At 39.5% G+C, this 26,815-nt stretch overlaps 2 protein-coding genes and 1 long non-coding RNA gene across 4 annotated transcripts in view; 1 reads left to right on the forward strand and 2 right to left on the reverse strand.

Annotated features, from left to right (window-relative positions):
* The window catches only part of LOC145437984 (uncharacterized), a gene marked incomplete at its 5' end in the record, with an annotated part of 459,138 nt that overhangs the window by 99,062 nt on the left and 333,261 nt on the right, over positions 1 to 26,815 (forward strand). The window lies entirely within an intron of this gene.
* Positions 230 to 15,516, reverse strand: LOC145436958 (uncharacterized). Of its 2 annotated transcripts, XM_080314145.1 has the most exons (7): positions 15,479 to 15,516; positions 14,601 to 14,876; positions 12,812 to 12,871; positions 6,567 to 6,659; positions 5,242 to 5,346; positions 2,743 to 2,851; positions 230 to 557 (listed from the first exon to the last, which is right to left on the reverse strand). In XM_080314145.1, the coding sequence occupies exons 2-7, from the start codon at positions 14,842 to 14,844 to the stop codon at positions 380 to 382; spliced, it is 789 nt and encodes a 262-aa protein (XP_080170271.1). In that variant the 5' UTR covers positions 14,845 to 14,876; positions 15,479 to 15,516; the 3' UTR covers positions 230 to 379. The 2 variants fall into 2 exon arrangements, with proteins under 2 accessions (XP_080170271.1, XP_080170272.1); XM_080314146.1 differs by lacking the exon at positions 12,812 to 12,871.
* On the reverse strand, positions 17,606 to 20,761 carry LOC145436959 (uncharacterized). The gene is made up of 7 exons (XR_013914506.1): positions 20,162 to 20,761; positions 19,873 to 20,102; positions 19,737 to 19,811; positions 19,496 to 19,679; positions 19,039 to 19,181; positions 18,587 to 18,681; positions 17,606 to 17,761 (listed from the first exon to the last, which is right to left on the reverse strand). It is a non-coding gene; the product is annotated as an uncharacterized LOC145436959 (long non-coding RNA).

The raw sequence follows: 26,815 nt of genomic DNA on the forward strand, positions 1-26,815 counted from the left end.
ATTCAAAAATATCCGAAGCAGAAGTTACGACTATCCGATAATATCCGAAACAAAATCGGCAATAGAATCCGAATCCGATCCGACTGGATCAACATTGTGCAAAATCCAGTCCTAAACCTATCCGAATCCATCCGATGCTCATCACTGCTGAGGAAGCCCTGCGTCATCCATCAATAAAACGGCTGATGAACAAAAGTATAGTACAATTTGTGAATAAGTATCATTCGTATTATTGCAGGTCTGAGTCTTCTTGTAATCCACATACGCATACAACGAGTTAATCTTATGATCTTAAAATGAATATTTCATTTCATCATACACCGTGGAAGCATCACCGGCAAAAAGCGATTCAGTCAATGAAATTGCGGTCGCTCCCGTGTTAGTATACACAAACATATTCGACCTCCAAGTATTTGATGGTGCCGCGACACGGTTCTCTAAACACGCGGTTGTTGGCTGGCACGTGACAGCGAGACTTGCCGTCGCACTTTTGCGATACGATTCTGTCACTGCCCGCAGCGCGGCAGTTGGTTGTCTTCGGCCCAGTGTAGGGACATCTGATTACAAACAAATTTGACTTTCAATAAAATACGCTAACCTAGTTTGTTCAAACAGAATCAGACATGTTCCAGCTAAAACAGGGGTCTCAAACTCAAATGTGCTCGCGGGCCAATTTCCTTTTATCATGACGCCGCGAGTCGCAGAATCAATCGGGTATTCAATGTTTTTTCAAGTAAGCCCTGTATGACGGCGCCTTACAAATTGACATTCCACACACACCATCAAAATGTGATTAACTATTGTAGCAATTCACGCCTGTCACAAAAATCATCTATATAAATATTTGAATAAATAGACGGTTTACCTTGTAAAAAGTAGGCTACGCATCATTTTTTAAAATTTTGAGATGTAGGCCGACAAGATAGCGTAAAGTGAAGCATCCGGCTTCTTGATCGGTAGGTCGTGGGTTCCATCCCCGGCCGTGTCAGACCAAAGACCTGATTAGTAATACTGGTATCGATGACTTTCCCTCTTAGCGGTCATGCAATACTGGGATAGCATGGAGGGTAGGGCTCTTCAAAAATGACTTTTTTTCTCAAATCGCGTTGGCTACTTGATAAAATTGTTAGGTTACCTAATTTAAGCCTACACACCAAATTTGGTTCAATTCCAACTAGTAGCCGCATTGCTACAGGAGAAGAAAGTTTCTATTTATTATATAAAAATGAATAACGAAAAATTTGATAATTTTCTGTTCACCCCATGAAAGTGTTAGGCTGTCTATAAAAACGATGTTCACCAAATTTGGTTCAATTCCAACCAGTAGAAGCGGAGTTATTGCCGTCGAAAAATTTAGATTATGAATAAAATAGAATTTACGGTGACCAATTCTTTAATTATTTATTATAGTGGTGCTCACCGTAAATACTATTTTATTCAAACCCAAATTTTTCGACGGCAATAACTCCGCTTCTACTGGTTGGAATTGAACCAAATTTGGTGAACATCGTTTCTATAGACAACCTAACACTTTCATGGGGTGAACAGAAAATTTTCAAATTTTTCGTTATTTATTTTTATATAATAAATAGAAACTTTCTTCTCCTGTAGCAATGCGGATACTGGTTGGAATTGAACCAAATTTGGTGTGTAGGCTTGAATTAGGTAACCTAACAATTTTATCAAGTAGCCAGTGCGATTTGAGAAAAAAAGTCATTTTTGAAGAGCCCTAATGGAGAGGTGGTGCAAGACTTAGAAAGCCCTACAAGGCTATATCTGCACCTTCTTGTACCGCCGAATATGCACATCATACACTCGTATATCATGAGTCGGTGTATATGCCGCAAAAGCATCGAGGACAGAAATAAACTACGTTCTTTCCTTAGGCACCAGGCGAGAGGACAAATGTATCATTTTAACATAAGAGCTGCCGCTTTGTAATTTGCAGCTATTGCGGACATTTGACGAACCAAACGTATAGGTATAATATCTGAAAATTCAACAAAGATTGATCTGATAATCTGATATCACAGCATTTGAGCAGTGTAACCTAATCAATGGAATCATCTACGGGCCATGCTTTACCATCAAGAATAAGTGCAGTGACGTCATAAGCAGTTCCTCCACCGCATGATAGCGTTTGAATGTGATGTGATAGTGAAGTTTGGTGTGTATTTTCAAGTTTTTGGAGCAATTTTAGCGTGGATTTTAAGTTTTCAAATCAAAATAAATGTGGCACCTAAATATGGTCAAATACTTGAAAATTCAAAATAACCCCTGATCTAAAATAAGACAATGAATTTAAGCCATTTTATCGACTGGATTATTCAGAATATTTAATGCCAGTGACGTGAAATTTGATGAAACGATTGTTGATGTATAATGTTATTTAGAATAATTTACTAGTTGCTGATGGTTACCCCTGACGAGTGTCTGCCGAAAATATTTGAGTTAATTTCAATATGAATATACTATTCAATTCAAACATTACCGAACAGCCACTGTCATAATATTCTTCGTAATTGATGGTTTTAGAGAGGAAAAGCAACAGTACATCGTTATTTACTGTCACATCAATATGGCCCGTATGCTTATTCACTAGCGAACTGGATGCGTTGGATCATATACCGTCCAAGGGCGAATCAATCATTCAGATCGCTTACGCCCGCGAGAAACACAAGCAGTATTACGAATGATATTGTGTGCTGTTTGCGAATGGCAAAAATCCTCGTCTTGACTTACTCGTTTTCCTCCGTTCTCCCGTATAAGGCATCGACTATGTGGATCATCTGACCTGACGGACACGAAATATTGAGAACTGTATTTTCGCAAGCTCTATCCACCATAACACCTAGAAAGAAATTTTTAGATGCAGTCATTCTATGCTTTTTGAAAATGATTGTACCTCATTACGTTTGTAGAAATGAGTAGTAAGTGTTCCCGATTATATAATATATTACGTGATTGACATGGCGATACTCTCAATAGCCTATTTGATTCATGAAATCGCTTCATATTTGAAGAGGATAAATCTTCTGCGGTATTCTAGTCATCGAGCACCGTGAAATCTAGCAAGAAGCTGAAACAACAACTAAAAAACTTAAATGTGATTTATATATGCAGAAGATGCTATCACAGGCAATTTTTGAGCCATGCAGTTTTGATTGGTTTGGGAAGGAAGCGAGTTGACCGATAGACGATATCACATATTTCCCATTATTTGAACAGCTTCTTTGAGGTACAGAACTTCAATATACAATTGAATAGTATATTCATATTGAAATGAGCCCGAATATTTTCGGCTGACACTCGTCAGGGGTAATCGTCAGAAACTAGTGGAGAATTCGAAAGAAGAGCGTATATCAACAATCGTAACACAAAATATGACGACAACAGCACGAAATGTCGAATACGAGAGCGTTCAATGTACTATTTTTAGATGATACACGAACTCTTTTTGTTGACACAGCCTTGGCTGGTGTATTTTGATAAAAGTCGACTCCAAGGCACACAAATGAAAGTGTGAGCGACCCTTTCCGAGTATGCGAAATCTGTCGTCTCGATAATTTTTCGCACAAGCGTGATTATCCAACAAGTGTTTGCCAATTGCAGAAATTATGGCCTTTGATTGTTCCGCATCAATCTTGAGCGGGTGAGTTAAGGGTGAGCTTTTCACCGAGCGTGTTCTAATGAATCTAGGGACATGCTGATTTATGCGTTCCTGCAAACGTTTTGACGTTCTTCCCACGTAGCCACAATCACAGTGACACTTAAATTCGTAAACTACATTGCTTTGCTGAAGTGCGGGTAGCACGTCTTTACGTGTTGCAGGGAGCAGTTGCGTTGCCGTGAAAATCACGTTGGTCTTCACTGTGTCGTAACACTTATTGACCGCTGAAATCAATTGCTTTTCAAAGCGGGTGGAAATAGGCCCTATCCAAGGTAGATGGATGTAAACATCTTTGGTTGTTCGTTCGGTAGGCTCTGTTGACTTTTCTGCATTGAAATGCGTTACTTTCCTCTCTACGCCGCGGTTGATGACATGTTCAGGGTAACCGTTATCAAGTAAGATTTTCCGGATATTGTCAAGTTCTGAGTTCAGTTTATTACCCGAACATATCATCAACGCTTTATGCACGAGGGTACCTATGAGGTTGATTTTTCTGCGTCTAGGACTAAATGAATTCCAACGAAGGTATTGGCCAGTGAATGTCGGTTTTCGGAAGATTGATGTTTCAAATTTATTGGTATCATGTTTTTCGACTAAAACGTCAAAAAATGACAATGAGTTATTTCGTTCTTTTTCAATTGTGAATAGCAGAACCGGGTGAAGCGAGTTTAAGTGAATGAGAAATTGATCACAGTCCATCTCATTTCTGAATATGACAAAAGTATCGTCTACATAACGTCGGTACAACAACGGTTTGACGGACACACGCTGGGAGAGAAGCTCGACTTCATAATATCCTACGAAAATGTTAGCCAAAATAGGTCCCAAGGGAGATCCCATCGATATGCCGTCTATTTGTTTATAGATAACATCGTTAAAGCTAAATTCAACAGAACATGTAGCTGCCTGTAAAAGTTCAACAAAAACTTTACGCGACATTGATGGTGGTGCTAGCTTACCGCCGCAATGCGCGTTCGCACAAATATCGATAGTCTCTTGCAGCGGAACGTTTGTATGCATAAATCAGCATGTCCCTAGATTCATTAGAACACGCTCGGTGAAAAGCTCACCCTTAACTCACCCGCTCAAGATTGATGCGGAACAATCAAAGGCCATAAATTCTGCAATTGGCAAACACTTGTCGGATAATCCCGCTTGTGCGAAAAATTATCGAGACGACAGATTTCGCATACTCGGAAAGGGTCGCTCACACTTTCATTTGTGTGCCTTGGAGTCGACTTTTATCAAAATACACCAGCCAAAGCTGTGTCAACAAAAAGAGTTCGTGTATCATCTAAAAATAGTACATTGAACGCTCTCGTATTCGACATTTCGTGCTGGTGTCGTCATATTTTGTGTTACGATTGTTGATATACGCTGTTCTTTTGAATTCTCTACTAGTTGCTGACGATTACCCCTGACGAGTGTCAGCCGAAAATATTCGGGTTCATTTCAATATGAATATACTATTCAATTTCCCATTATGAAGTCCATAGCAGCAATGGTTGGTGGACATTTCGATGCGGCCTAAAACCTTATATTATGCGTTGTAGCATTTAGCATCTACTCACGAACACAGCGGCCGTTATATCTTCTATGTTCCCTCTCGCAAACACAGTCTCCATTTTCGCAATCTTCGTTTCCCCCGCAGTCGCTGTTTCTACGACACTTATCCACTGAAATATGATATCTTCAAAGAAACCATGTCAATGCTAGCTAAACACGAAGTCTATTAATCTTGGAATAATTTAATTCAATTAGGGAAATTTTAATTTAATCACGATCAAGCCCATTATATAAATATAACATCGATATTTTGAGTCGATTGCCAGATTGTACATTTCCATGCACGTACGTACAGTCGTTAATACATGTTCATTATATTTTGTAGTCGTCGTCTGACAATATGATACCAAATATTCCATGTCGAAGCAATCTGTTTCAAACTCGATCATAGTACAAAGTTCACCAAAGTAAGTAATGCATGCATATGCTGATATTTGTTAGTACAGCATCGTCAATAAGCTATTTAGTTAAAGAGGCGTAGTTGAATGCATATGAATTGCGACATTATTTACTAAGACTTTATTGAGGAACAGAATTTTGAACAAGTTCCTTTCATTTCATTTCTCCTAACTCAACGCGCCATCACATAGGATACATCGAAGGTACATCCCATATCTTGCACAGGGGTCTTTAAAATGGTGTTTCAAACTTATTTGGAGGTTGAAATACATGATCAGGATATTACAAAACCAGACAATCTTTTGGCAATAATATCGTGTTTGGGACTGTGAAAGTGACAATCTTGTCCGGATATTAGTTAACTGAATGTATACCTGGAACACTTCAATAATGAAGACGACTTCAAAGTGATGACATTCCTAAGTCATCGCCTGCCAAAACGTGAGGGATGCCGATAAATCCTGAAGAGACCCGCGATCAAAAACCATGGTCTACACCAGAGGTTCTGAACGAAGCCGATACCACCACCCCTCCCCCAATAGGTGATTTAGAGATACAAGGGGGTGATAATAGCAAATGAGAGACTGGGGGCGATAAGGGGCGAAAATTTCAGAAGGTCGAGTGAGACATGTTTATTCAACACAACAAGTTGAACGTGAAGACGGCTTATTCTGCTTATGACGCAAAAAAAGGTCGACCCAACGAAAAGTAGATGCGGAAACCGGTTTTCTGAGCACCTCTCACCAGGGCAAGATGGATTTTTTGTAGGAAATTTCCCGATTATATGTTCTCTTTTCGGATCCGTAAATATGGGGGCGTTAACTTGTGTTAATATTGACAAGGGCATGATGAGTCGAAAAAAGTTGGGAACCCCTGGTCTACAACTTTGATATTTAGATATAGATATACAACACTACATCGTCAACCTTACCAACGCATCGATCATTCCTGCGGATGAACCCATTCCTACAAACGCACCGGCGGTCCCTGCACATTGAATTGGCACCACACCATCTGCACGGATCTGTGAACATAATCCATCAACTCAAAACATATAGGATAACATAGGGACGAATGGTGATCATATGTATGACTCCAAGTTCACATCCACAAACTCTCCAACTGTGAATTAGTGGAATGAAGTCCGGCCGTTATTGTTAAACTAAGATCGGCTATAAGTAGTGTTCCCAACCTGGGGTTGCCGATAGGACTGATCAGGGGCGCCGCGAGACAAAAAAGAGGTTCAACCGGAGCCATCGACGTTACGGAAATTAAAGTATTGAATAGAATTTGTGATGCTATAACATTAGGTATTCGGTATGATCGGCGTTTTTTATTATGTTCATCCGCCCAAGACATATGATATATAGCCTATTGCTGTATTCAAGACACAGTGCCATGCAGTGTACATCAATGAGGATGCTGAATTCCTCCGCCTATTTGCCGATATGTGAATGTGTTCGATCTTGCTATGCGCGAACTCGTTTAAGGGGTCCATGGGAGGCCAATCAAAACGGGAGGAAATAGGCAAAAAGTAGACTATTGAAATCCGATGATTGATCAATCCAGCGATTACGAAGTTGGATTTTCGATAGTAGTCAGCAGATTTCAGAAGTCTTAATCGAGAGCCCGAATCTATGGAGTGAACGTGAATGTGTAATCGCATGCGTCTCGTGAAAGGAGTTTTTCTTTTAGTTTGGTCTGGAACGCATGAACGAATCCAACATCATCTGAGATTACGGATTGCAGCAACAAACTAATGAAAGAAGCGCTGTCGTCTAAAGATGATGTGGTCTCAAAAAGATCAATACGGGAATAAGAGAAATACCAAGGCGGTAAACAGTAGTAAATAGATATATCGCTTCACGATGTTTGAATTTCTGTCTCGTGTACACAAAGCCTGAACAGCCATTAGAACCATTGTAGTGTCAAATATATCATTGTAAAATATGGAGAAAATCATAATTTAGCATCACCGTCATTACTTTATTTCAATTTACTTTTTTTCGGATATTCTACCAACCTGGTTCTCAATCTCATCTGAAAGGAAGTACGCTAGCACGTCGGGTAGTTTACCCTGAGCGTAGGTTACGGTCATCTGATGACTGAAAAAAGGCCATCTCTACCTACGTCATATCAGTAGAGCCTCTAGCAATGGTTCCCAACCTTTTTTCTTCGTTCCATACTTTCACTTTTTATGAGTCTTCATTCCCCACCATCTAAAATCCCTCTATTCAATCCTCAAAAATGATCTCTCGATTAAAATTTGGCAAGAATGTTTTGCAGGGAGTTTCTATTGGTGCAAGTTAACACGCCCCGGGTTTGATAGTGATGACTCGTGTAAAGAAAACCAATGATTGTGTCAGTTGCTCATAATTTATTTGAACAGAAGTGCTTGAGTGCACCCAATATCTCTGGTACGGCAGACAGTAAACATGAACAATCGCCTTTTACTAACATACCACTACTTGTGTACCGGTATCCCGTAAAATTCTATGAAAGGTTTATTGGACGTCATGCTGCTATTTCAAAACGTTTGTGTGACCCTGTAACCCCAATATTGATCATTCAGAATTCTGAATGAGAAAATCGTGTCTCTTCCGTCGTTAAACGCTGGATACCATGGCCCAGGGGACGGGAACCTATGACTCGTGAGCCATACATGGCTCGTTTGAAGAATTAATACGGCTCTTTCATAAATCCCTCCTAATTTGCTACCTAATTCGCTTCTTATTTCGTTTCTTATTTTACAATTTTGTTGATTTTTTAGTAAATTATCGTAATGGACCGGAATGACTATTCTTGTATTAGCTGAGAGAAGTCTTAATGGGGCTAAAAAGTGGTCTTCTAAGGCACGTCAGGGTCTTGTAACCCGCCTTTTAAAATCTATGACGAATAATACCGGATGAAAATTGTTATTTTACCATTCCAATTTATTAACATTTTTTGAACAACGGTCTGTTGCTGCAAAATCTAAATGCAAATAATTTCACTCTGATTAATCAACGCATCGCGCAATCCAAGATTTCCGGGCGCGCAGACAACCATGCGATATCATAATTCACCGAGCCCAACGTAGCAGGCCTGGAAATCATGAATTGGACGATGCTTTGATGAAAGTGAAAATGAATCGGTGACTTTTTTATGACGATGCAGTTTTAAATCATCGACGAGTAATGGACTTCTTGGAAGTGACATTCCTAACTACAAATCCAACTTACAATTATAGTCATCATCAAAAGTATCGATTGATTGGTAAATTGCTCACAACTCCGTTGAAATATAGGACTGTGGCGCAACGTTCTATGTTAGCCCCGAAGAATTTGAGAATTGAGTGGTATAAATTAAACAAATCCTATCTGCTAAAAATGGTCTCCGCCACCGAAGTTTTTCCCGCCTTGGAGCAACTGATTGAACAGCGTGCGTCAGTGCCAGTAGAACAATTTGAGCTATGTCTGCCCTTGCGTGTGCTGCACAGATTCCATGGAGACCCGTGTTACTGAAGAATATGCACTTAATTCGCGCGTTTGCTATTGTTGATTTTGCTTTTAGAATGATCATCTTAAGTTTCAAAAACGGAAAGTGTTCCATGCTCCCACGTCGTTTTTCGTTGTGTCAGATGCTCAAATGCAAGACAATCGGTTTCATTAGTGCGTTTATATGGCACGCACGAGTAATCCCATGTATAGGAGCTATACTATAATTATTGATTAAGTCTTAACACTGATTCCTAGCCTAAATGACGTCATGCATTTTTGATTGTGACGTAACAGTTGACGTCGATACATGGATCTTTGGGATTTACAATTGAAAATATAGTATTAATATGGCTCTTTTGTCGTAAAAGATTCCCGACCCCTGCCATAGCCTATAGTTCGCCTATACTGTACCTTGGTATTATAAAACACAGTTCTCTATTATTATAGTCTGGACACTAACTTAAATTCATTCTCTATGTTTACTGCAGTGGTTCTTAACCTTTTTCCTCTAGCGCCCCCTTTCAAAAATTATCGTGCTCCAGCGCCCCCCACCTCATATTGTAAGGACTGTAATAAAGACAATGGGTAAGAGGGAGGGCGGTAACAGCACTTCTTTAGCAATGTTCTCTCTAATTTTTGACGAGACCGCGCACACTCACCAACTCACTGCGCAGACCGTTGGACAACAGTGCGTAGCGACTAAAAAAAGGTCATCACTTCGGATTTTTTGTGCGCAACTCAGATTTTTTGTGCGCAGAGACCGTGTCAGCACTGCGCATTTGCGCACGTGCGCATCTTAGAGGGAACATTGTTCGTCAGCCCCTAAAAAACGATTTTCTTGCGCAACCAGAGCGTGATAAGCCAAACTTCTGAGGGCTTCGCTCCTAAGAACCCCGTCGCGTGATTTCGTTGGTCAGCAAAGTTTGCGCGGGCTGGTCGCCCTAGGCACCAAAATTTTCTATAATGCATGAATGAAATAGGTGGTAATTGCATTGTCACGGGGGCTTTTTTCTGTGTCAATGGTTGGTCACGCTCGAGTCACCTCGCCACATGCGAGAAGAAACTGGATCAGAAATCATTCTTCCCGAAAGCGGCCGTGCTGTAAACAGGGCTTCCACGCCGCTCTGAATCTGACTCTAATTAATGTTATTTCTCATTTAGAGTATCTGCCAGAGTATTTTTTAACGATATGCTATAGTCTGGGTTGTTTGATCGTCATTCTACAATACACACAAAAGGGAACTTATTGTGTCTGGACTATATGCAGTCAGTTAATCATACTGAGCCAGTCATTACTCGCAACGATTGCTCCAGTCCAACTCGCCGTCGAGTTGTATCAGTCTCTGTGAAGGACTGATTGTGTCAATAACAAGGACATGCATATATATGTCGCTATGAACTTTTAATCCCATCATCGCACGTAATCAGATTTAACAGTAGCGCTGAGTGAGCTGTTGTATTGGAAAATGAAGGCCACATAATAACTAAGTGAATATATTTCGGCGTGCCCGTTGCTATAATCAATTCGTTACATGTTGTTATCTTGTTACCTTTTGTCCCCTATAAAGTCGAAAGATATTGAAACGAATAAACGTATTAAACTAAAGTAAGCGCACGATTCAAAATTGGTATTTCTTCACTGGCAAATAATTTTCTCTGATGGATGTTATTTGTCCTGTGGGGTGCAGATTGCGACGACATGATAATGATAATCCGGCACGAACGATTTAAGCACCTATGGACAATCAGATTTATATACATCGAAGTTTACGTTCAACATAAGGGCAATCCTCTCCGGCCAAGTTTTTCTCGCTGACGATCTTTTTAACACACTTCTCGGATTCCCATATTGACCGGAACTTCATATGTCTTTGTGCATCGTGGTGTGGTAATTATCGACGCCGAAATGCCTATTTCCATTTTCAATAATTATGCGTAATCTTCCGTGGGGGAGTCGTCAAAACATAATGTTTAATTTATGTACATTCACCGAAAAAATTTATGGCACCCTTCAAGCTCACCGATTGCGGGTTTGGGTTGCAGCAGTTTCCGTCCTGGTAAGAAGTCAAAGTCCAGTCGGTCTTTTTGGGACTAAGGTATTGGAAATATTTCGCGCTTTAATCGCGCTCGAGAACCATTCGACTATAATAAACCATATAATCATTGTGGGTGGTATATTCAGGGTCAAGTCAAGGTTGGTATAACAACAATCAGGACGGTCTCATACCCTGAGGTTCGAACCATCCTAATTCACATTTGCGATTGGCAAGGGAAATTAATGGTATTGGATTTTGTCTTAGTGCTTTGTGTAACTATGAGTAAGTCAACTGAGAATGGGATTCATATATCTGCTCAAATTGAATTAAGTACTGTGCCCAGTTATTAATTTTAGGATGAATGTATTCCAAACAAAGCATCTCATATTATTTACCGTTCATGTGAGGTTGTGAACCACAACACTAGACAGTATCATCCTTTATGATACGATGAAACGATGAAGAAATATTCTGACTATTTAATTTTGTATCTCTAAAATACACAAGTATATTTAGTTATTCATTTCGTGCGCAAAGCTTCAAAACTTATTTTATGTACAAGGAGCTCTCCCTCTCAAAAGTTATCTACAGTACCTCCTTCTTCGATTTTCACATGCTGTGCGCTGCAGGATATAATACCTAATTCGAAAAATTTTGTCAAAAATAACCCTAGCAAGCGTGACGACAGTGTTTTAACGGGAAATTGGCGATCTAAAAGTACGCACGATTCGTTTTACATGAATCATAATAACCCACTACATTTATGAAAACATATGCAGCAAGCATCGTCGCGTAGCGCGACTACAAACTCGGGATTTGACATGCTTTGTGGAATGTTAATTTGTTCTGAATACTCATTAAGGATATGTCCTACTACCACATCATCTACTGCGAAGCCATTTTTTTCAGCGCCCCCATATCGCCCCTTGAGCCCAACGCCCCCCATATCGCCTCCTGAGCGTTACCGCCCCTTCAAAATCGCCAGCGCCCATTGGGGGGGGGGGGCGCTGGAGGCAAGGTTAAGAACCACTGGTTTACTGCGTCGCAAAGGTACAATAGTGGAGCATAGATGCTAGAAATGTCCAGAAGCTTAAGAAGTGATGCGTCACCGAAATATCAGTGAGACTGATGGACTGGTGCACCACCACTATGTTTTTCATGCTTTCAACAATAATTGGAGATCACGTCATATTTGAGGCGTAGGGCCACTTCGATATTTGTTTTATGTCGACGGCAACCTTCTTTACCTTATTTGCTCGCGGGAACGCGCAACAATCCAATAGGCACCCCGGTTGAATGAAACTTGGGAGTTTTCATTTGTCTCTTTCGGGATCAAGCTTGATAACTCGTCAGGTGCTATACCCAATATTCGGACATAGATATCAAGTGATCATTAAACAATCCTGCAACAAAATACAAATTAGATACAATGTGAGTAGAGTTGACCAAATCAAACCCTGAGTTATAGGCGGGGCACAATGAATTACTGACGGTAACTACTGTAACACACCACGCATTCATATATGTATCAGTCGCTATTGCTTGCGGCTAATTGTAACATATAATTTCTGAGCTACCTTGCTTAATATTCGTGAATTAAAACTACATCAAAATTGTGAATATCCATTTTGTTGAAAATATATTGACAGTTGTAATCTAACCTTGCATTGCTTCACCCATACTCTTCAACTGAGCAAACGCAAGCTTCATTTGATCCAACTCTGGAATTGCATGTTGATATTTTCTTTGTTACCAAAAATTTGGAAGTAATACGATTGCACCAAAATTATAAAAAAAGCAATAATTCGCAAATAACAGGTAGCCTACTCATAATCTATTGTCATGGCAGGGTGGCTATCGTCGACATATTGAGCTAAACGCACACACATAGCCGTAACTACCACCAAACAGATCCCCCGATCAGTATTGTAGATAGTAAAGTATTCTGGTCATATTTCACGATTCTAATATGGGTACCCTATCATAAAATTATTAAATAGCAATAGACAATCGCATTGTTTTCAGAATTGAGTCCGCCCGTTTTTTCAAGTACGGGCGTATACGAAATTTTCCCACTGCCATGGGCACTAGGGCTGCTCAAAAATAGCTTTTTTCTGGATTCCAGCGAGACAGTCATTAAATTGTCAGGTTACCCTAAAAAACACTGCACACCAAATTTGGTTCAATTCTAACAAGTTTAGGGCTCCGTAGATCCAATTAAATTTTTTAATTTAAACAGGGGAATTAAAAAAAAATTTCAAATTTTTCTGTCAACCCCATAAACTTGTTGGGCGGTCTTCAGAGACGATGCAAAACAAATTTGAGTCAATTCCAACTAGTAGAAGCGGATTTATTAGAGTTTTTCGTTCATAATTCTCGGAATATCCTTGATTGGTGGAAATTTGAAATTTTTTTTTAAAATTGATTGGATCTACGGAGCCCTATACTTGTTAGAATTGAACCAAATTTGGTGTGCAGTGTTTTTTAGGGTAACCTGACAATTTATTGACTGAATGGCTGGAATCCAGAAAAAAGTTAGGTATCAACAACCCTAATGAGCACCCTTTAGGATGGGCTAGTCCAAGTCCAGTGGTTACCAAACGTTTTTGATTATTCATCTCATTATCGAGCTCATCATATCTTGCCCCCTGAAGTATAGAGTATACAAGTAATAATATCTTCGTATTAGGTCAGTGGTTCCCAGCGTAGGCGATTTAGAAAACAGGGGGCGATATCGTACGATTGGGGAGATAGGGGGCAAAAATGTTATACCAGCTATATTTAACTAATCTATACGAAATGCACGTGAAAACGGGTTATTCTGGATCCGACCCGAAAGTTGACTAAAAAAAAGTAAACTGCCACCGATCATACAAGGAGACGGGTCTTTCGGAGTCATGTCTAAAAAATAACCCTGTTTTCAGTCAATTGTCCAGCGATCAGAGTTTAGTTGTATAGAATTTCCCGTTTATTTGTCCTCTGTTTAGGTCCGATAATATCGGGGGTGGAAATTTCACTCGAGCTTGATAAGGGGGCTATGAGTCGAAAAGGGGATGAGGACCACTGATACTAGGTTGTGTCTAATAATCCTAATACATTTGCTTGTATAAATACTGCTACTCCAACACTCTTGTTCGTCCCCATCTCGCAGAACTGCCACAAGATGCGATATCACGAACTCCGGGAACCACTGCACTGGTTGATACGATCGAGTGGGTGCAGGATTTTTATTGAAAGCATCTCGCGCCTGCCATTGACACGCCAGAATACACCCTTATGAGATTTTGGCCGGTATAAGACTTCGCGAGTTGGGCTGATAAGAAAGATTAGCGGTGATAATGCCGTGGCTGAAATTTCCGCCGCATATTGCCCGTAAAACATTGATACAGTAAACCGTAAACAGTTTTGTTATGATCGTTAGGAAATTTGTTTTTACGTTAACGAACTTACCTGATTTTAAGCTTTTAAATTCCCATTTTAATTGTTCACATTCTGCCATCGCTGCGTTATCGGGCAACAACGTCTTTATGCAAGTCAAAGGATATTCATTCGTGTATAAACGTAACGAAGGAATGCCCGGATCGCATCGTGCTAGCTTGCAGCCTGGTCTTGCTTTACACAGAATTTCTTCCGGTTTAACGGCAGACATCATCGACAGTGAGCATAACGTCAAGATTTCCCACGTGATCTTCATCTTATTCACACACACGCACCGAAAAACGTTTTCTACAAAATGAATAACCGGTACAGTGATCATAGTATAACCAACACAAACATGTATGTTAAAATATTTGATTTATTTTACTAAATGCATGCTAATGTAGGCTGCACATAAAAGAAAAGAAAAATCGCTTAAATTGGGAACTGTGAACATGAGGCAAGATTTACCCTTGAGCGCAAATCACGTATAGTCGTCATATACGAAATAAATATGCTAGTTGGCTGACTGTGTAAAATCAGTGCACACATTACAATAGTCTTGAACAGAATCATCGATTTCATTCCTCGTAAGATTTTAGTGTAGGGCTTGGAGCTGTACATCTACCAGAAACTCATTACTTTCCGCAAACCATATCACATCAAAACTCTACCCACCGCTGCGGGAATACATAGCCTATAGCCCCTTTCTATTGATCAATCCTTAATGTTTTTGCATTTTTATTCGGCAGACTTCGGTTTCAGCCCATCGATATATTCAGTGAAATGACAGTGTTAAAGTATCTCCGTGAGGTTATCTAACTACACTTGACGATTTATCTGTTTCTAGCTTGATAATTATTTATCCGTAACTTATCCCCTCAATGAATAGGCCACTCGAAATAAGTTACTTTCGCTGACAAATCGCTATAAATTGGTACTATACGCGTGATTCTAAATATTATTGTAATATGAGATGCTCCTAAATCGGTCCTAAATCCCTTGAGGCAATTTAACATAGTTCTGTATACTCAGGCGAACTGTTTTTCCCCTATCGTTTAGCATATGCCGGCAATTGATTTTCGTCGTATCAATGTTACAAGTTTACAACAACAATGATAATAATAGCAAAAACTGCAACACCATTGCCGTAGATAGAGATAAATATTTTTAAACGCCGTAAATCGACAACAAATTAATTATCAAGGTATCGAGCTCACGCGCCGTGGTGTTCCTGAAACTTGACACAAATTACAACGCTGATGTAACTGACACGAATATTGTTACTATCGCTACAAACACTAGAAATCAGCGGATGTGGTCAAAGAACTCAATTTCGGTACTAGCAGCAAATATTTGCTCTGCATGTTACAAATATAAGTAGTTTCAGAGACATGTAAAAATTAGTCTTGGTTAAAGTAGAAAATGAAGACTCATGTGATTAGGTTGAAAAATTGTTTTGGTCGAGGAGTCGCAATATCGAGGTATTTTCGTAGTCGTGATACCGTGATAGCCATCCAAGTAATCCCCACAATCATTGCTATAACACAAATTCCAAGACAGAACTACACACGGGCCCGCTCCTTATTAGATGCTATAAAACGCAATCAAATAAGCTTGTTGGTATTTCTGCCGACGGATGCGATAGACGAGTGGCGTTGAACTGGAAATCCAATTGGATCTTACCGCGCAGGTTCGAACCCTGCTTGCTGCGGTAATCTCTAGTCACCATGGGATACAGTTTACTATCGATGACACCGGAATCTTATACACACGCCTATGCGGGGAAATATCATTTTCATTTACAGAATCACACTGGTTTTTAGGAGCAGGCAACCTTTCGATGTGCGATATGTCAAATTGTCAACAACGCGAGTGCCGAATATTCGTGTGAGTTTCATCGAGCACTGGCAACTTCATCCGTACAATGATCTCGTTACTATATTTCTGGTACATAGAACCGTATAGTGCACAAAACAGTATAATAACCATGGCAAAATCATGGATAGGACGGAAGCAGCTTAGATTTAGACAACTTCTTTAAGACATCGAGAGCAAGCTTGACGTGTTCCGGTACTAGCAAGCTGTTATCACCGATTGCGACTATAGCATCACTGCTACTCAAGACTGCTTCAGGTTGAATTTAATGTTGCCAGAAGCTAAACGTTGAAATATGCGCGTCGGCATGTCGTTGCAATGTAGTATCCCTTGAATATACACACGAGTCTTCGCCGTGCACTGGATACGGAAAGTCGTAAATGCAATCCATGGCGTCAGTCAAGGCTGACATACCTATTAGGAAGGGTATACTGTAGTTTAGGAATATGTTCTGTGTTAGTTTTGTGATAAAACATACTCTTTCCAGAAGAAAATCCCAAGAAAAGCGTAAAAACACGAAGAATCGGAGTACCTCGCCATAAGCATCAGTGCGCATTCTGCGCAAGTAGGTAGCCAGAGCAATTTCTCAATTTTCTCGGCCGTCACGGTAAGTTGCGCACTCCAGTGTTTATATAGCTCAGTGATGGAAACACAGTAAATGTGATTATGACCCGCACAAGCAAATTGTCACGAGCATTTCAGGCAAATTGCCTTTACTCTGAACTCACTAATCGGATTTTGTGTACCGTGCAATCGTAATATGTTGGACTACTTTAATAATCCTGTCATCGGATTCGCGTTTGGTATGAGCTTCACAGGACAACTACATGTGGTATTTCAGCGATTTATTGCAGATCAAAACATAGTCGTGAACTGGGATATCCCAGCAAACACATAATATATTGCATATATATTGTGTATATGTCTCAACTACTTGAAAATATATCTAGTCATATGTATTGTTTATATAAATCTGTCGACACATTTGCACATATATAGGATATCTTCAAAGATACCTGTATGACATTGTCATGATATCTTGCTTGACCCTAGATGACCCCTGACCCTAGGTGACCCCTGACCCTAGTTAGGTACCTGGACCTGCCACATCCTGCACTGCCCTTATCAAGGAAGACTGACTGATAATTTTACAAATCATGCATGGCTTTGTTCGTGTATTAAATCAGCACAGAACTGCGCATAGTGCGCAATCACTTCAGCAAATATTGCTGCCTAAGCATAAGTTCGAAATCGTTGTCGGAATTGTCAGACTCTGTGATGACAGCCTTGTTCCTGTTATCTTCCTTATCGCCACCCTATAACATAAACGAGTAGATTAGTACAATTGATTATTATCACTGTAGAATAAAAGTTGTTCTGTGTTTGGTTGTGAGTAAAGTGGGATGGTGGTCTAAGTCGCATTAACCAAAAGACTTGAAGTCCTCTTTCAAAAGCGACATGACCTTTACTTTCACACTGAAGATATAATCAACGCAGTTACGCTGTCAAGATGAGACACCAGAACCTGTTCAATAATGACTGTCATTATAGAGAGGATTTTCATGCTATTGGCATCATGAAGTGGCTGCTGCTGGAAACGGATTTCAAAACCTATAGTTTGGGTACGGGGTGAAGATTGTTCTCCACATTATTATTTTAATATTAATATGGTAATAGTTGCCTGTGAGAGGCTGATGTGATATTGATCGCTCCTTCCATGCACGACACAGCAAATATATGCAGTGGTTCCCAAACTGTGGTCTGCGAGACAATTTTTATGACTGCGTAGTACCTTCCAGAAATTCACACAATCCAGAAATTTTCAGAGATTTTAATTCCTTGGGTATAAAAATCTTTAGACAGGGTATTGTCTAAACCAAAATCGAAGTTGCTTAACATTATTTTGTAAATCAACACAAAGTAGAGTTATTCAAATAAAATTTTAATCTCCCCGTGCGAGACAAATGCGACCCGCGGAGGGAAATTGTAAAGGTCTGTCTCGTAAATTTTCTCGTAAAGTTTGGGGACCACTGATATACAATGTTCTGAAGATGAGCGGTAACAACAATTCACTTACAGTTCAATAATATCATCAAAGACACAACTGTCACCACACAGGCTTAACTTAACAACAAAATTACCTTGCAAGATCCAGCAACAGTTAGAGATCTTGCAACCTGATCTTTAGTTCTTTTATCTGGGATCTCGAGGTCAGGATGAGCCGATCTGCATGCTCCTAAAAAGAGATATAACTAGATGAAGATGTCCACTGTCCAGTCATGGTATATCATACATCAGACAACGAACAAGTTTCATTGATATAAGAGACTCTTGAAGGTAAAGAATTCCAATATACTATTGAATAATATATTCATACTGCAATAATATATTCAATTGCAGCTGAATATTTTCTGCTAAAACTCATTAACAACTAGAGTACTAAAGTAGGTAACTTAGCACATCACGACATCAGTATTCGTATTACCAAATATGACGTCAAACGATTAAAATGTTGAAAAATCGAGGCTAGGGCTCAACATTTTTTTTTACGTTGATTACGTTTAATTTCCGTCAATAACCGTTGATAACTTACGTCTAATATTCTTTTCAAGTGTCACTCTTGTTGTTTTGACCCTTAAGACTGGTTTTTCATACTTTCTTTACAGCAATGCTGGTCATCATATTTCCGACAGTTTCCGGCAATTGTACACCCCGGATTCCCATTAAAGCGGCCACCTGTAAAACATTATATTAGTGGTACACAATACAGATGGTACTGCCTTGCATGAATGGTTTGCACCAGAATTAACCATAACATTTATGGGCATTCTAGATAAAACCATCCACACCATAAATTCCATGGTCACGCTAATCAAAGGCTTGGTTGACTTTGCGATTTTGCAATAAATCACATTGGCAATTCAATTTTTGATAATAGAACTAATTTCGAAAAGGACCCCTGCTGTGTCTGAAAATGATTCCTTGGTGTCGGCGGACACCCCTGATTTAGACTGTCAATCGCTTTGTTCGAATGAGAAACAAAAACATACCAGTTCAGACTTTTCCGTTGTTCAAAGGTGTTCCAGCTGTGACAAGGTTTCACAGGGATCTTCAATTATATCTTCCAGCAAAATTGGGGCACTCGATTGAGGTCTTTTGGAGTCATTGTCGATATGATGTCTGAGGAAATTCATCATCTGGTTTTTCTGCAACTTTATGTCTTTGATGCACAAGCTAAAAAGGATTCGATTACAAGAAAGTTAGATTGACCATCATATGTGATAAACTTACAATTACTTTATGACAGGCCACATTGTTGATGGTCAAAATTTTGTAGTTCAACGATGATTTTAAATGAAGGAGCATCTGAAAAACAGAGAGACTTTATTCTCAAATTCGAGAACGCATCAAAGTGCTAGGAACTTACTGCAGGACTTAGATCTCTGGCCGTTACATTCAATGTTGGGATCATGCCATTCTTGAACACTCTTTTCGCTTAATGATGGCAAACTTGCATTGCGAGCATCATTGATATCACTCCTGCTTGCCACACTTTCATTGCCAGAATCATAATATGATCGCATTCTTGAAATTGGCATGTCTTGTATCTGAATACTTGGATTATGTTTCTTCCTTGCAGTGCAGGAAAAACATCATCTACAAATTATAAACGTTTTACATATATGTACCATATTTCACGGAATAAAAGGGTATACCTTTGACCATCAGTTGACGCCGAATTATTCAAAAATTGTTTGTTCAGCTGACGTTTTCGTTTTGGCCGCTGCGCTTCCTTTTCAGTCCAGACAATGACAAAGACGTGAGCAAGCCACTACTCTCCGCAGCGTTTATTATATCACTAAAAGCTACCTTTAATACATCTAAAACATATGGATAATGTAGATGGCAAAGGTAGGCCCACTTGGAAAACAGTACGCTAATTCTGAGTTTATAGCTTACTGGATGAGCATTTCATCTGTTTCTTTTATACAGAGACCGATTGCGATTATCATATTATGGTTACTTTTTATTCTTAGCCTTACCGTGCTATTTGCATTCTTACGCAACCACCAGCCATGCAATACTATTATAGATACAAACAATTTCACACAATTCCCAATTCATAAGATATAAGCTAGTCTGAATCAATGAGATCACTTCTACATCGGTTTTCCAGCTTTTATGTATTACAGCAACAGCAACCGATTGTTCTTGTTCAACAAAAAGCACAACAGCAAATGATTGCTCGATTTATTGATCGACTAATACCCACCTAATGACCTATATTCATTTACAGCAAATCCTTAAAGTATAAGGTTGGAGTAAGTTGATATCCAGGAAATGTGCTCATGATTAGCCGCACAAGTTCTATAGTTTATTAGTTAGTTTGATATGAATCAAAGAGTTATATTCAGATATAGCCGCCCAGTTATGATATGGACACCATATTACCAGAAAGACTAGACTAGTTCTATGAAGTTATATCGTATTACCTCAAGTCAAGTCCTTATCCCAGTACTACCGCAAATACAATATTCTAAAATTTGACGATATTTTTACATTTGAAGTAGCTAAATTTATGCATCAATATTTTTCAAATGAATTGCCTCCTGTGTTTAATGATTTCTTCGTCCTTGCTCAAACTGTTCACTCACACAATACCAGATTTTCTTCCCAGGGCAACATCTATTTTCATCGACCCACCAGTAGCCTCACAAAGAAATCGATCGACTATGCCGGTCCTGTCATATGGAATGCTATACCCTCCTCAATACGGGACCTCCCATACCACTCCTTCAAAAAGGAATTATTCAGTCACCTCATCTCCTATTACCAATGATCCGCTTGTCTCCCACCAAATTTGTAGTTTCTTTAGTATTTTATTTTTATGCTGAGCTGAATTGATTGATCCCAACCAATGCATCCAAATTTATAACACAATATCTGTATTTGTTAATGCAGGGTGTGATCAGACTAGTTGACCCTACCCAGAGTCATATCGGTCACACCCTGTCCTATACCGTAAGTTCATTTATTGTTGTTGCATGTGCCAATGATGTTTTCTTTACGGTTGGACAAATCAATAAATATATCTCTCTCTCTCTTAACTATGATTATATAAGAAGCATAGCCTATATAAATTACCTTGCACAGTGCAGTTTTCGGTATTCTTCTATAGAAATATGCTTGTATTAGCCTCAATTAACTGCGATTTCCCTGAACGCAACTAAAACCAAAACGACAACGATATCTGCACTGCAAGCCGCCATTATCAGAGCGCTTCTGTCTTTTGTCTGACGATTTGAAACCTGCGCGCCGAAACGGGTGTTCGCGTGGGAGAAAGTGCCTCAAGCCATTGAGTCACTCGGCTCCGACGGCTAGACGGCTAGATGGTTTTCAGCGTAACCGGAGTGGATCCGGATTCTGAATTTGCTTTGACAGTCGGATTGTAGCAGGAACGTTCAAATAGTATAGCATTATTTTGGCAACAGTTTTTCGGATTACCCAGAATTGGAAATTCATAAGACTTTCAAATTGCCGCCTGGAGCCGTAATGGATTCGGATTCCAAAATTTGGGATGGCCAAGAATCAAAATATCTGCAAAATCACGCGAAAGCGGCGTGTGACAAAAGGAAAAACATTCTATCATAGCAACGATGTAAATTGCTATGATTCAATAGTGTCAATTACGGTGACATATCACCCCATAAGAGTAAGACATCAATAAAATTGATAGTAGATAAATTATACCATAAAATGAAACAATAATCGAATTTGATTCCTCACAAATATATTTTCAGCATTTTGACGAAAGTTGTTGGATAAGAAAAAGATGTATTCAAGATACGTTTCCGCACAAGATATGCATAAACACAATTTTGAGATAATTAGGATAACAAAAAGATATCCGAACATGTCCTGAATATATCTCGTGTTTGCTGGGATGTCACTCTTACATATGAAATCTGCCCGCTGCGAACTGAGTTCGGTGTTATGCGATTTAACGATGAGACGAAACAGGTAACGGCAAATGCAACTAATAGATAATTCAGTGGGCTCAATGTGAAATTGTTTTCAAGTCGCGAGAAATGCCAGAATATTTCTAAGTTAATGAATGAATCAATTCTTCTAATAATTATGGTACATATTTTTTTTCTCGACCCACTTTATGGGATATTTTGGTAGACCTGACGGCGCTGCGGACTTAAGAAATTTGGGACTCGTAATTGTACAACCTCTTAAGCCCGTTTCATGCTACATGGTTAAGACTAGTCATGAGTTATGCACTGGTAGCTTCTAACGGGCCCATTAGTGTTATTCATTTTGGTGAAGCATGTTGGTATTTCCAAACACCGCTCACACGTATCAGAGCAAACTAACAGAAAACCTCTCGTGAGATATACACTATTCCAAAATCGCTTTTCTCATCGGCACTTTTTATTTCCTCTGGGATAACATTTGTGCTTTGCGACTCTCGGGACTGGCTATTTGGGCGACTGGACGTATAAATATCCAAAATTTCGGACAACGTGCGGAGGTCAGTTTGAGCCAAGGTTTCAATGCCGTTGATCTTTCTCTCAGTGCACTTCGCGGTATCTCATGTTGACCAAAGCTAATTATGTTTTGGTCTGTCATGGGGATGAGTTACCTTACGCCAAAATGTCGGTGCCTTATAGTCCACCACTAGCACGTTGCATCTATCCGAGCTTCTGAAAGGCCTAAAACGATACCACTCTGTTATACATACGGATACCGTTCGAGCGATTTCTATAAATTATTACTGTTCTATTTCTTATTATTCTTAATATTAAGAAAGATGTGGCGCACGTATATTAAAAAGAAATAAATCTATTGATGATGAATCTTGCGAGGCACGACGAGAACAAATTTTAATAACTCTGCCAAAATATTGTACTTTGCAGTGATTTGTGAAATAAACTTGAGTCCACTTCGAGATTTGACCACTCAAAGGGAACAAGGAAAAAAATACCTACCAATACTTGTTTTGGATATTGACAGAGATTTTGAATACCATCTCGACATCAGATAAGAGTTTGACACATTATTATTATTATCATTACAATACACTGGTCCACACATATTTTTATGCAGACAAAGTAAGAGTGATTTTTGGGATTCTGAAGGGCTCTGATCCGAATATGACTTTCTAGTTTCTTCAAGTTATTTCAAATTATGTTCAGGGGTATTAGCATTATCCTGTAGTAGGATTACCATATTTTGGAAATCTGAAAAGCGGACACTTTTCAAAATTTCCAGACTTGCAATACCGGAGGAAAATCCTGAACAAATGGTAAATTTATCCGGTTCAAACCCCGAAATTCAGTTTTTCATTAACACTAGCCCTTGGTTGACTGAAAAGAGGTCATCTTTCCGGCTCAGCTTCCGAAATAGTCGCGGGAGCGTTACTTCAGTGCTGATTTACTGTATCTCAGTCGAATTTGTCCCTATATTTAACCAAAATCTAAAAAAAGATAACATTTGAGTGTCCTCCCAGGACACTTTCAAAAAAGTCAAAAAAGAGGTCACTTACTCTTAAAAGAGGACGTATGGTAACCCTATAGTTAGTGAGGTTCAGGGATGAATACACCCCACTCCAATCATATATATAATTATCTACATGAAAACCCAAATAACATTGCAAATTCGAAATAATCATTTGAAATATTATATTAATAATTCATCCCAAATAAAAATAATTTCTTGTTAGATGTTCTCTAGCAAGCAATTTACTGTAATCTTCCGAAAAGTTATAGAAATAGTCTGCCATAACATGTTCATCTCATCTGCCATCAGTGGCGGCTCGTCCTATAGGGCAACTGGGGCATTGCCCCACCTGAAATTCTGTTCAATAACAATTCTTTACAATTTATAGACGCACACCAATCTATATATACCGAAATCACAGCGAAAATGGTATTCTTCTTGTCCTTTCGCTTGTAAATGCCCATATATAGCGAAGTCTCTGCGAAAATCGAATTCTCTTCTGTGTTTTCGCTTTGCGAATGCCTAGCCGGGGCATGCCCCGGTAGCGCTCATAACAAGCTTTCACTGTCTATTCTCTCAAAGCCGCGCACAATAAAGAAACGGTGATTTACTCTCTTCTATTCATAAATTACCGAGCAACCGGGGCACAATAGCTCTGTGCCCCTAAGGTGGGATGTAACAATCGTACCTATAGCTGAACTCGGTTACCGTCATATGCGTTTAGTCGACCTTTGAAGGTATAGGTCGATTTTGATGGTGTTTCACACCATGAAAACTCTTGAAATTTGGTATGTCATGTCGTGATTGTGGTATTTAACACTGCCCCAAGTTTCAGGGTTTCTGCTTAACGTTTAGGGTAGTAATTCCGTTTCCGAACTTGAGTGTGTGCTGATCCGTCATGTATCGCAAACAGATTTTACTCAAAAGCCAGTATTGGTATGCATTGATTTGGACGATGTACAATACTGAGACCGGTAATGACATTTGGCACGGTAAGTCTTAATGTTAGTATCGAACGCTGTACCAAGTTTTAAGTTTGTCACTGAACTGTGTTAGTGGTAATTTCGTTTCCTAATTCGAGTGAGAGCTGACTCGTCATTTATCGCTAACAGATTATACGCAAAGCCGGTATTGGTCTCTATTGATTTTAACGATGCTCCTTACCTAGATCCGTCATAAGCTTTCGCACGGTATGTCTTGATTTTAGTATCGAACGCTGTGCCAAGTCTCAAGGTTGACACTCAATGATTAGGGCAGTAATAACGTTTTCAAGGTCGAGTGTGGTAGAGATGTGCTCCGATCTGACACTTTAGCCTACAACGCATTGCGGATTTCACGGAAAAGCCGGTGTATCTGCGGTAAAGTTAACTGAGATGATGATATCATTCTCAGTTTGCATTCAAATATTTACTTTGATATTATATTCTCCAATGTCAATTTCACCGTGAAATTGTGGCGTTCAAGCCATTTGCTTACAACCCCCTGTCAAGCGCGATAGCTATTTCGTTTTCGATGGCGGCTAACAGCTGATCACTTGATCACCCTATTCCTCAGTAAATTTTACGCAAAATTCGGTGTTGGTCTGTTCGCATTAATTTTGACAGTGTACCATACCGAAAAGGGCCATGAGGCCACTTCTCGATGATGTCATGTAACAGTGTACTAAGTTTAAGGCTTTCATCCACGTATTTATTCGGTAATATATTTTCCAAAGGCGATTTCGCAGCAGACCTATAGACAGTAATAAAGCCGTATGTGTCGTGTTACAGTCTCCAGTTTCAAGGCCAAAATCTCCTATGCTGTACCGAGACCGAAGTTCCAAGGCTGCTATTTATAGTTCTTCAGAATGATGATTTGGATTCAATATGACAGGCCCAATCTATGAGATAACAATTGCGTATCTGTCCGAACTCGTTGACCTTTCCAATTAGGCTTACGCTATCTCTCGAGGAATAGTCATTTCCATTTCTGCAGATAATTAGTCAGGTCTAGTGCGAACATATGAACCGTGTTGAATCTTTGTTCCGTACGCCGTTTACGCAGTTACCACACTTCAAGTCACAGCTCACTGGCGGACCTTTCGTGGCACATACGTTAAAATCACTGTTGCCGGGAAATTCATGTTACCGTACCATCATTAAGTTACTTGTTTACGTTGGAAAACGCCATTGTGACGTCATCTTGATAAAAAGTCGCTTGCAGCCCTTGCCCCACCACCCGATATTGTCACGAGCCGCCACTGTCTGCCATGACATCTTTTTTTTTGTTTTGATGTCTTGGTGGAACCTTTCCCCTTACTCTTCGCTGTAATCATTAAGATGATCAGAAGATGACTGAACAATAAGTTTCCATACACATAAACGAATTTTCGGACCAACTGTTTATAGTTGGATGATTTGTGATCGTCGAATTTTTTTCTACTACATCCTTCAAGGAATTTCATGGAATGTTCCATTCGTATTCGAATCTGAGATCCATTGAAGATACCATGCTTTGAGCTTCTCCTTTGGTTGGGATACCAGGTATATCCACTTTGCTGGCTCAGCATAAAACGATCCATTCACAGGTCAACATAGATGACACGCATATACGAGTATTGTATATGAGAATTTCAAGGATATGTGTGATAGCTTTTATACTCCACTTTCATCTTGGTAGAATGACCTAGTGGTATAGGAGAAAATATATTTCCGTTGCAAAAGTACAATTTTTAGGCTTGAAATACTGTTTTTTTACTAACAAAGATGTCGCAAACAAACAAAGATCTCGTACCCTAACCCTAACCATAACTATAATCCTAACTGTTACCATAACCCTAACCATAACCGTAACTCTATTAATTGAATAACTTAGGACGGAGTTCG

Source organism: Botryllus schlosseri, chromosome 4 (genome assembly GCF_051294905.1).
Source record: "Botryllus schlosseri isolate E-star chromosome 4, Bs_hap1, whole genome shotgun sequence".
Classification (NCBI taxonomy): domain Eukaryota; kingdom Metazoa; phylum Chordata; class Ascidiacea; order Stolidobranchia; family Styelidae; genus Botryllus; species Botryllus schlosseri.

Bases quoted from the DNA above. Each gene is read 5' to 3' on its own strand.
- LOC145436958 (XM_080314145.1), bottom strand. From the start codon at position 14,844: ATGAAGATCACGTGGGAAATCTTGACGTTATGCTCACTGTCGATGATG. The intron at 12,872-14,600 runs GTAAGTTCGTTA...ATGCAATTCCAG, and splicing joins ATTTAAAAGCTTAAAATCAG to AGTTGGATCAAATGAAGCTT. The intron at 5,347-6,566 runs GTAAGGTTGACG...ATCATATTTCAG, and splicing joins CAGGAATGATCGATGCGTTG to TGGATAAGTGTCGTAGAAAC.